Below are 11288 nucleotides of genomic sequence, written 5' to 3'. Positions count from 1 at the left end.
GCCCAAGACTGAGCCCTGTGGTACTCCACTAATCACCTCCGTCATTTTGGAGGGGGTGCCGTTCACTACCACCCTTTGGAGCCTACCTCCAAGCCAGCTCCCAACCCATTTCGTCAATGTGTTACCTAATCCTATAGAACTCATCTTGCTCAGTAACCTGCGGTGTGGTACGCTATTAAACCACAATAGCAGTTTTTAGCGCAGGGAGCTGCGCTGAATGCCCAGCGCTGCTCTTGACGCTCATAGGCTCCCTGCGCTAAAAACCACTATTGCGGTTTAGTAAAAGGTGACCATATTGTAAAATATAGACAGCAGATATAAATTCAGAACTGTGCATAGTAAGTGAAGGGAAGTTTTCATCTCTGGGAATTTACCCAGTTAACTATTAAGTTATTTGGGCAAATTCCTTTGAAAACTGTGGTAATACTGCCTCCACTTTGCTAAATTTAAAATAAAATCATTTTTCCTACCTTGTCTGGTGATTTCTGGTTGCACTTTCTTCTTCTGACTGTGCATCCAATCTTTCTTCCCTTCTATCAGCCTGTATGCTTTCTCTCCTCCACACCTCATTCCCTCCCCCAACTTTTTCTTCCTCTCTCCCTGACCTTTCTTTCTTTTTTTCTGTTTCTCTTCTTTCCTTCTGTTTCCCTGCCTGCCCCCTTTCTTTCTTTCTCCCTGCCGTTCCCCAAGCCACTGCCACTGGGGAACAGGACCCACCAATGGATAACAGGCCCCGACGCCGACGCATGCTCTCCCTGACGTCAATTCTGCAATCTGAGAGGAAGTTCCGCCCAGCCAGGCAGCGATTAGCTGGCCCGAACTTCCTCTCCGACTGCAGAATTGACGTCGGGGAGAAGAAGACTTATCGGCTCGATAGATTAGATCGCCAAGACAAAGTGAGTCCTGGGTGATCGACTCACTTTGCCTTGGCGAGCTACTGGCGCCCCTGCCTTGGAACACTGCCCGGGCCCCCTGTCAGCTCCGGGCCCCTGAATGCAGGACTGGTAGTACTGCCCTGATGGCGGCCCTGCGGCACACCAGGCAACATCTCGCGGCACACTAGTGTGCCGTGGAACAGCGGTTGAAAAACACTGTTCTAGGTGGTTTACAATCAAGAGAGCTGGACATTCAGCAAAATACAATAAGCAGATATTCAGAGGAAATATAGAGAGCAGAGACCTTAAGAGGCAATAGTATAGAAATACAATTTGCTGAGCAAAAATGTAAGATGTACATTTTAGTAGAGAAATCAGCGCCTTGATTATGAACCCTGTCTCAAGTCACAGATTTCAATACCTGTTGTCTGGGATAATACAGAAGCAGGTGGAAGACCCCCGTGGTGCCTGGCAGACAAATGCATTTTAAAAATGTACAGCCAGAACTATCCTGCTATTTTAGACTGACCCAAAAACACACCAGAGAAGTACACAAAATTTACAAAATGATGAATAATTATTTTGTGTGCACCTACCACTCCCTAGGCACACTTCCTGTCCTTTCTCCACTCTCCCCCAGCCAAGTCTACCATTTTTCCCCTCCTTCCTTTTACATTAAGGTTCAGTATGTTTCTCCCTCCCTCATTCTCTTACCACCAGGTTAAGCATTTATTCCCCCCCTCTCTCATTCTCTCACCCTCCCCCAACAAGCCCAGCATCTCTCTTAACCTCTCCACCCATTTCCAACATATCTCTCTCCCCACCACCACCACCACCACATCCAGCATCTCTCCCTCCCCTTCCCCCCTCGGATCTAGCATCTCTCCCTCCCCTCCCCCACCAGGCCTATCATCTCCCTCCCTACTTCTCTTTCTCTGTCTCGTTCACCCACAACCTGCACCCACATCAGCATCTCTTTCCCTTCCGAACCCCAATGTCTCACGTCTCTCCGGACCCTCACCTCTAAAGGCAGGAGCGATGCCCAACCTTTGGTCTGTCCCAGTATGGCAATTCTTATGTTATTATGTTCAAGGCTGTCTCAAATTTTCTATAGCAGGATTCTGCTTGAAGGGAGAGTGGAAGACCATTTCACAAAGCTGGACCAATGAAATACAAACAAACTGCAGAATGCCTTGTCACTTCTAGAACCACAGATGGATAAGGAAGCACTAAGCAACAGGGGACCTGTAGCCTTGTCACAGACACAGAAAGCAACTTGGAGCTCTAATAGGTCAGAAAAATGTAGGTGTGGCTATAATGCACCATAAAGATTTCCCTTTGCAGGCAAAACAGGATTCAGAAGGTATGAAGAGGAAGATATTACATTGGTGAATGTGTACAGGCCATTAGTGAACAAGGGTGATTTTGTGACTTTTTAGGGGATTGGCTGACAGAAAGATAAGGGAAAAATGCTAGTTGGGGGATATTTTAATGTAGTTTTAGACCCCAATAAGGATGGGGGGAGGGAGGGAGGAGGATAAAGAAAATGTTAGTGAAAAGTGCTAAACCTTAAACCAGTGGTTTCCAACCTTTTCCTTGTAAAGGATTACAAAGTGGACAAGAGAAAGCTCTGGGAGCCATCAAAAGATTTTAGGTTTACAAATATAATTTTAAATACTAATTTTGATTCTACAAGCATACCACCATCCAATAGTGCAACATCAGGCAGGCATGTGAATGGTTCATCTGTCCTTTATCTGCCGCCACATTTCTATTTTTCTAGATAAGTGCAAGCGAGGAAGGTGCACGCAAACAGTCACTACATTTCACTGTTGCTTGCCAGCCCACCTTAGTACAAAGTACCACATACCTTTTCGCTAATTTTTAAACCTATCGAGCCAATATTAAAATGGGAGGTATGTGTTCATCAACAACCAGTAATTCCACTTTGCTGAGCTGGAGTAGAGGTGCACCATCAGGTTTTGCCGCTAATGCAGGTAGAGAAAATGACCTGCATAGCGCTGCTGGATTGTGTGTGACTGCGTGGTCAAATTTGACACACATGCACACAGGAGGAGAGGCAAATTGACCAGAATTTGTGTGCGCGCTTGTGTCAATGTGACCATGCAGGCACACGCGACATAGCGGAGCTTCACGGGGCCTTTTCTCTACCCTCAATTGCAGCAGGGATCACTGGATATGAGGGCTGCAAAAATGGACAGTAGGAGCTGCATGTCGGAGACTAGAGAGATTACATCTTCCATTCTATTCATCACAACAGTTGCTCTGTTTTAGGTAATAAAGTGTGGATGCAGCTTGCTAGTGGCGCACAGATCAAAGCAATAACATGATCAGACCACACCCTGATGTGGGTGGAAGAAAAGAGGGTTATGTTGGAGGCTTAATAAGGGTCTAATTAAGAATGAGAGATGGTCACAAACAAAGTCCAATACATGGAACAACACATGACCACAAATGATAATGGAGAAGTCAGAGATGAGATTCTATGGTTTGGACTGAAGGTGGTGGTTTTAGGTGAAGATTTCTGATGTAGACCTCTAGGAAGAAGCGGAGTCAGGAGGAGAAGGAAAGAGTATTGTAGGTTGGAGGAAAGGCATAAAAAGTTAGATGAAGTACTTGTAGAGTATGTGAAAACGGTATCAAAGGGTGAAGAGGGGGAGAAATTGAAAGGAAGAAAGGAGAAATTAGGTTCTTACCTGCTAATTTACTTTCTTTTAGCTTCTCCAGACCAGTAGAGGTTAACTTTACGATTGGGTATATATCTAATCATGACCAGCAGGTGGAGACTGAAAACAAAACTTTGGGACAGTATATCCTAGCCCCTCCTCTCTATTTCCCTCAGTCTGCCGAATAGCCAAGCAGAACCAAGAACTGGAAAACAACAGAGAGAAAAAAACAATACTCCGAAAGGAGTAACAAATAACATACCCAAAAAATGCTGTTGGAAAATGCAGAGGAGAAATTCCCGAAGGAAGAAGGTCCCCACAGCTCGCCAGCTAAGCCAGCCGAGCCACAGCCGCTGTTCTTCAATTCTCCCCGGCCCTAGAAAAATACTAGAACCCGCAGCAAAAACCAAAAACTGCCCGCGCAACAGCCCCAACAACAACAACAACAGACAGGGTGGGGACCTCTACTGGTCTGGAGAAGCTAAAAGAAAGTAAATTAGCAGGTAAGAACCTAATTTCTCCTTCTTTAGCACTCTCCAGACCAGTAGAGGTTAACTTTACGATTGGGACGTACCAAAGCAGTCCCTCTCACGGGCGGGACCCCCGAAGGGCCGATACCAGAACACGCTCACCGAACACCGCGTCCCGACGCGCCTGAACATCTACCCGATAATGCCGAACAAATGAATGCAAGGAGGACCAAACCGCAGCCTTACAAATATCCACCGGAGGCACGAGCGACGACTCAGCCCAAGAAGCCGCCTGACCCCTAGTGGAATGAGCCTTGAGAAACTCCGGAACCGGCTTCTGACTCAGAAGATAAGCGGAAGCAATCATCTCCTTGATCCAACGCGCAATAGTAGCCTTAGAAGCGCCAGCCCCCCGACGAGGACCCGCCAGAAGCACAAAGAGATGATCGGAGCTCCGAAAATCCCGGGTCCGCTGCACATAAGCATGGAGGACCCGACCGACATCCAACTTGCGCAGCTGTCGTTGCTCAGAAGAACCCTCCCGACTACCCAAGACCGGGAGGACCACCGATTGATTGACATGAAAAGGAGAAACTACCTTCGGCAGAAAGGAAGGAACAGGCCGCAAAACAACCCGCTCCTTCGAAAACTCCAGGAAGGGAGCCCTACAAGAGAAAGCCTGTAGCTCAGACACCCGTCTAGCGGAAGTAATGGCCACCAAAAAGACCGACTTCAGCGTAAGGTCCTTCAACGAACAGCCATCCAACGGCTCGAAAGGAGGGCGCACTAGAACAGAGAGAACCAGATTGAGATCCCAAGAGGGAATCGAGGGCCTTATGGGAGGCCTGATCAACTTGGCCGCCCTAAGAAAACGAATCACATCAGGAATGGCTGACAAACGCTGACCTGACACCAGCCCCCGAAAAGCCGACAGGGCCGCCAGATGAACCCGAAGAGAAGACCAGGCCAGGCCCCTATCCAGGCCATCCTGCAAAAACTCTAGAATGTTAGGCAGAGAAGCGCGAAAGGAGACCACTCCCCGCGCTCGGCACCATTCCTCAAAAAGACGCCAAACCCGTACATAAGCCCGAGAGGTAGAAAGCCTCCGGGACCCCAAAAGTGTAGAGATCACCTTGTCGGAATATCCCTTCTTACTCAGGCGGCCCCTTTCAAGAGCCAAGCCGTAAGACAAAAGGGAGACGGGTCGAACATGGGAATGGGACCCTGCGTCAGAAGATCGCACTCGAGAGGCAGAGGAAGAGGATCCGCCACCAGATGCCTCACCAGATCCGCATACCACGGACGACGAGGCCAATCCGGAGCCACCAAGACCACCAGCCCCGGATGGCGAACAATGCGAAGCAGTACTCTGCCCACTAATGGCCAAGGAGGGAACACATACAACAGCCCCTCCGTTGGCCACGGTTGGACCAGAGCATCCAGACCCTCGGCCAGACCGTCCCTGCGACGACTGAAGAAGCGGGGTACTTTGGCGTTGCCACTTGTAGCCATAAGATCCATCAGGGGCTGCCCCCAAGCACGCACTAGCAACTGAAACGCCTCGGCGCCGAGACACCACTCTCCCGGATCCAAGAAGTGACGACTGAGGAAGTCCGCCTGAACGTTTTCTACCCCGGCAATGTGAGAGGCCGAGAGGTCCAGAAGATGCGACTCCGCCCAAACCATGAGCCGAGCCGCCTCCTGCGCCACCAGAGTGCTCTTGGTGCCCCCCTGACGATTGACATAAGCCACCGCCGTGGCATTGTCCGACAGGACTCTGACCGACTTGCCCAACAAAAGGGAGTGGAAAGCCAACAGCGCCAGCCGGACCGCCCTGGTCTCCAACACGTTGATCGACCAGGAGGCCTCCTCCGTGGACCAGGTTCCCTGAGCAGAGTGACCCAGACACTGGGCCCCCCAACCCAGGAGACTCGCATCCGTAAGGAGCACCGTCCACTGCGGAAGATCCAGACCCACCCCCTGAACTAGGTGAGGGGTCCGGAGCCACCAACGCAGACTGCAGCGCGCCAAGCCTCGCAGGGGAACCGGAACATCCATCCCGTGCCTCTGGGGAGACCACCTCCGGAGCAGAGCATACTGGAGAGGACGCATGTGGGCCCGCGCCCACCTCACCACGTCCAGGGACGCCGCCATCGACCCCAGGACCTGGAGGAAATCTCGCGCCCGAGGACACCGGGACGCCAAAAGCAGGCGAATCTGAGACTGCAATTTGCTCACCCGGGCCTCTGGGAGGAAGACCTTCCCCAAGGAGGTGTCGAACAGCACCCCGAGGTACTCCAGACGCTGAGCCGGAACCAACCGACTCTTGGAAAGGTTGACCACCCAGCCCAGCGACCGGAGAAACTCCACCACCCGAGCCGTAACCCGGGAGCTTTCCTGCAACGACTTGGCCCGAATTAACCAGTCGTCCAGGTAGGGGTGTACCAGAATGCCCTCCGACCGCAAGGCTGCCGCGACGACCACCATCACCTTGGTGAACGTCCGGGGAGCCGTGGCCAGCCCAAAGGGAAGCGCACAGAACTGATAGTGCCGACCCAAGATCGCAAAGCGCAGGAAACGCTGATGAGAGGTCCGAATAGGAACATGCAAGTAGGCCTCCGTCAGATCGAGAGAAGTGAGAAACTCCCCCGGCTGAACCGCCAGAATGACCGACCGCAGCGTTTCCATACGGAAAGAGGGAACCTTGAGAGCCCTGTTGACCCCTTTCAAATCGAGGATGGGCCGAAAAGTCCCCTCCTTCTTGGGCACCACAAAGTAAATGGAGTACCTGCCCGTGCCCCACTCCGGGGGGGGCACTGGAACTACTGCCCTGAGATCTAGCAAGCGCTGAAGGGTCTGGCGAAAAGCCTGCGTCTTCCCCGGAGTCTGACACGGAGAAGCGAGGAAAAAATCCGGCAGAGAGCGGGCGAACTCCAGGGCATAACCGTCCCGCACCACCTCCAGGACCCACTGATCGGACGTGATCTCGGCCCATTTGGGAAAAAAGTCGCGCAGCCGGGCCCCCACCGGAACCAAGGGGGGCGCCGGCAAGGCGTCATTGTGCAGGACGGGAAGCGGGGGAACCGGCGGAGGGGTTCCCTGCCCCCCGACGGGCCCCCCGAAAGGGCTGCATGCGCTGGAAGAACCGACCCCGGGAAAACCCCGGAGACTGGAAAGAAGCAGCCCCACGCCCAGGGCGATACTTGCGAAATTCCCGCAAACGCCCCCGGGCCGCACCACCCCGAGACGCCGGGCGGGCACGGTCCTCCGGCAAACGGGGAACTTTCGAGTCCGACAGAGTCTGAATCAACTTATCCAAGTCCTCTCCAAATAAAAACGACCCCCGAAAGGGAAATTTAGTAAGCTTAGCTTTGGACGCAGCATCCGCCGCCCAAGCGCGCAGCCACAACACACGCCTTGCGGCCACGCCAAAAGCCATGGACTTAGCCGAGATCCGCACCAAGTCATACAGAGCATCCGAGAGGAATGAGGCAGCCATCTCAATCTTCGCTACCTCCTGATCCACCAGAGACCAGTCGTCAGACTCTCGATCCAAGACCCGCTCCGCCCACCGAAACACGGCGCGAGCGACCAGTCCCCCACAAATAGCCGCCTGGACCCCAAAGGCAGAGACTTGAAAATTTTGCTTAAGGATGGTCTCCAATTTGCGCTCCTCAGAGTCCCGCAAGGCAGAACCGCCCTCAACAGGCACGGTATGCCGCTTGGAAATAGCCGAGACCACCGCATCCACGACTGGCGAAGCTAACGTAGCCCGATCCCCTTCAGGAATGGGATACAGGCGAGCCATGCTGCGCGCCAGCCGAAACGGCGTCTCCGGCGTTTTCCACTGCTCAAGAATAATATCCCGAATATCCTGATGCATAGGAAAAGAGCGGGAAACGGAACGGATCCCTCGTAACAGAGGGTCCCCCATACGCGGAGTCTCCGGCGGCGCGTCCTCAAAACGCAAAGCCGAAGAAACCTGTTGAATAAGGTCAGGCAGCTCATCTCTCTGAAAAAGGCGCACCACGGACGCCTCGTCACTGGAGAACGGGAAACCCGACAACCCGCCGCCAGCTTCCGTCCCCTCCAGAGGGTCCTGGAATTCCTCAGAAGGGTCCAGGTCCTCCTCCAGACCGACACGTTCCTCCGACCACAAATCCTCGTCCCACGACACCCGCGGACGCTTGGACAAGAGAGGCGGCGGAGGGGACGTCACGTCAGACGAGAGAGGCAAAGCCGCAGGGAGCGCGGAGGAAACCCCACCCCCCGAGACCCCCTGGGCGCAACCGGGACCCCCAGCCGCCTGAAAATAGGCTTTGCATAATGAAAAGAAAAAATCAGGGGAAAAACCCCCCGAGGGTCCCAAGGGACTCCCTGCCACAGCAGGGGACCCAGCAGAAACCTGCCCCTGCTTAGACAAAACAGGGGGAAGGTCACCTGAGGTGGAAGACAAAATGGAGGGGCCAGACAGAGAAGATGGCGTCTTTCCCGCCAAAACAGCTCCCTCCACAGCCTGCAGCGGCTGAGAGACCTGAATAGTCTCAGCCGCTAAAACAGGCAAGCCGGCATCAGCTGTCAAAATATCAGCTGAGAGGGAATCCTCTAAAACCCGACCGTCGGCGGCTCGGGGAATCCCTCCGTGGGCGGACGGAGAAGACCGGGCTTCTCCACCGTTCCCTGCCGACTCGCGAGGCACCATCGGCGGGGAGCTCTGGGCGCCTGCAGCCGCTGCCGACGGAGCTCCTCCACCGCACCGGCCTGAACACCGCTTGCACAGGCCGGCCGCGAGTGCCTCGCGTCTGGAGCACAATGAGCACTTTTTCCCTTTAGAAGTGCTCATTGCTCCATACGCGACCTAGCTGTAAAAAAGTGCCGGTTAGTTGAAAAAATACAGTAAAATACAGTTTTCTTAAAGGGATACACCCCTCCAAACCAGCACCCCCTCAGGATTTTTTTTTTTTTTTTTTTTTTTTTACAGAACAGACTCCACAGGCTCTCGAAGCAATATGCCTTGCTTGATTTAGGGGGCAAGGCTTACTGCTGAGGCTCCTCTAAAAAAATATGGGGAGGTGGAGGAAGTGGGGGGAGGGACCCCGCTCGTGACCCGCCGGGTTTGACACCCCCGAGGTCGGACGAACCCCCAAACAGAGTCCGTCCAAGCTCCGTCCGGCTAAAAACAGGGACAATAAACCTCTAAACAAATTCCAACAGCCCTACCAAGGGAGATGGGTACAGATCACTCAACACCTGCTGGAGACTGAAAGAAGACTGAGGGAAATAGAGAGGAGGGGCTAGGATATACTGTCCCAAAGTTTTGTTTTCAGTCTCCACCTGCTGGTCATGATTAGATATATACCCAATCGTAAAGTTAACCTCTACTGGTCTGGAGAGTGCTAAAGAATAATATGTTTACAGAGGTTTGGTTTGTTGGGCTTTAATGGATTATATGATAATACAGTATAATATGACTGTGTGTCAAGAGGCTCAATGTGAATTGCTGGAAAATATAAATTAAAAAAAGAGAATTTGTACCCTGAACTCTCAAAACAGTCAACATTCTCTTCAGGGATCTCCAAATAACTGACTAAGGAAGGGAGGGTGGGGTGACCAGGGCCCTCAGGCATTGGCTCAGAATGTGGACGACTGGGAACAATCATGGCAGCTCTGTCAGGCTCCACTGCAAGAATCTCTCATGTGTTCAAATTGTTCCTACAAATGTCCTTAAAATGACTAAGGGCTGGGTTTGGGCAGGTTCTTATGACCAATTAGCTAAAATTACAAATAGAAAAGACAAATGGTAATCTATGCCCAGCAATTCCACCTCAAGCTTGTAGAACAGTAGCAGCAAGGAGAGAAGAGGGCGGTGTCTGTCTTTTTCTTCTTCTTACTAGTTGTCACCAGTCCAGTGGATAAAACAGAAACATAAACATGTTTGCTTGAGAGAAAAGGTGCAAGACAGGGATATTTGTAAGCCCAGCTCTGTGGGTGCCCCATGTTTCTCAGATGGAATGCCCCCAGCAGCAGACTGCGACAAATGACAGGGCACCAGCTTTTAGGATTTCTTTATTTCACAACAGTTCATTTGTTGCTCTCATCTTCTCCATCTGCAAAGAATGAATGAAAACTCATGTCAGGCTTCTTCCCTTCCATTCCGGCTTCAAATGCTATAGAGTTCTGACAGATAAAGTTCTTGGTTGTGTTACAGATGGAATGTATTTCAGCAGCAGTGAGAAGAGAAGGGAGAAGCCAGGTAGATGGGGGAGGGGAGAGGAACCAATATAGAATGTCGCTGTCTTACATTTCCCCCCTCCCTTACTGACTGGCTGCTGATTCAGCAAAGAGCACAGCCTGAAACAACACTGTTACCCAATCCACAGAGCTGTAGGCTGAGCATCTGGGAAATACAAAACACTTTCCATTCAAATTACAGACAAGTGCTACAAGGATGCACAGCACTCATTCAGACCCTTCCAAGAAATCACTTTATTGGGCTTATGCATTAATGTGTTAGCAGGAAAGGTGCTGGGTGCTGCAGGAGGGTCTCCCTACGGTAATTTGCAGGCCTTTAGTGCAACTGCTCCAAGTTGCCTCGGCAGAGGAACTGATTGAGGAGTGGCTCAGGGAAGACAGATTTTCCAGTAGGGCAATAGCCAGGACAGGAGAAATACTGCAGTAGTACGAATGATACAATCAGAAGCTTCTTCTGTCTTTGAACGTGTAACATGCGTTTTTGACTCCACATGCAACGTTCTTTAAATTAGTCCCTTTATCGTCTAAGCTCTTTCTCTGTCTGTGTGTTCTACCTTCACTTATACCCCATGTTGTCTCTCAAGATGTTTTATCATGTATTATGTTGACAATCTAAGCAGCATACTGTGCCACGCTATCTACTATTATTTGAATACTTTTACTGCTATATTTGTCCGTTGCTTATGTTCAACTTATTCTTGCTGTATACCACCATGGATGAATTTCTTTAGGAAGGCAGTAAATAAATCCTAATAAATAAATATTTATACTAATACAGCTCAGATTTCCCCTTCCATTCCCAATCATGTGTTTCTAATTTTTGATAAGCCGGTACCTTCATTTTTCTGATTTTTTTAAAATGGTTTTGGATAAAGGGAGGTTTTAATTTTTACTCTACTAGGAATTCCTTCCTGTGAGCAAATGTAAAGTGGCTCTACAGAATTATGCTGAAGGTGAGGAGTCTAACAATAAGCTGCCTTCCGAAGTAACGCCAACTCTAGACA

At 51.1% G+C, this 11288-nt stretch overlaps 1 protein-coding gene across 3 annotated transcripts in view; it reads right to left on the bottom strand.

Moving 5' to 3' along the window:
- Positions 1-9436: 9436 nt before the first annotated feature.
- NLE1 (notchless homolog 1) overlaps positions 9437-11288 on the bottom strand; it is a 42105-nt gene continuing 40253 nt past the window's right edge. For all 3 annotated transcript variants that reach the window (XM_033922892.1, XM_033922893.1, XM_033922894.1), the window contains exon 13: positions 9437-10139. In XM_033922892.1, the coding sequence (XP_033778783.1) occupies positions 10127-10139 (13 nt within the window). In that variant the 3' untranslated portion in view covers positions 9437-10126. The remainder of the gene's footprint in view (positions 10140-11288) is intronic.

Source organism: Geotrypetes seraphini, chromosome 15 (genome assembly GCF_902459505.1).
Source record: "Geotrypetes seraphini chromosome 15, aGeoSer1.1, whole genome shotgun sequence".
NCBI lineage: Eukaryota > Metazoa > Chordata > Amphibia > Gymnophiona > Dermophiidae > Geotrypetes > Geotrypetes seraphini.
Note: the sequence above shows the minus strand (reverse complement) of the source record. Positions and strands in the feature narration are given on the sequence as shown.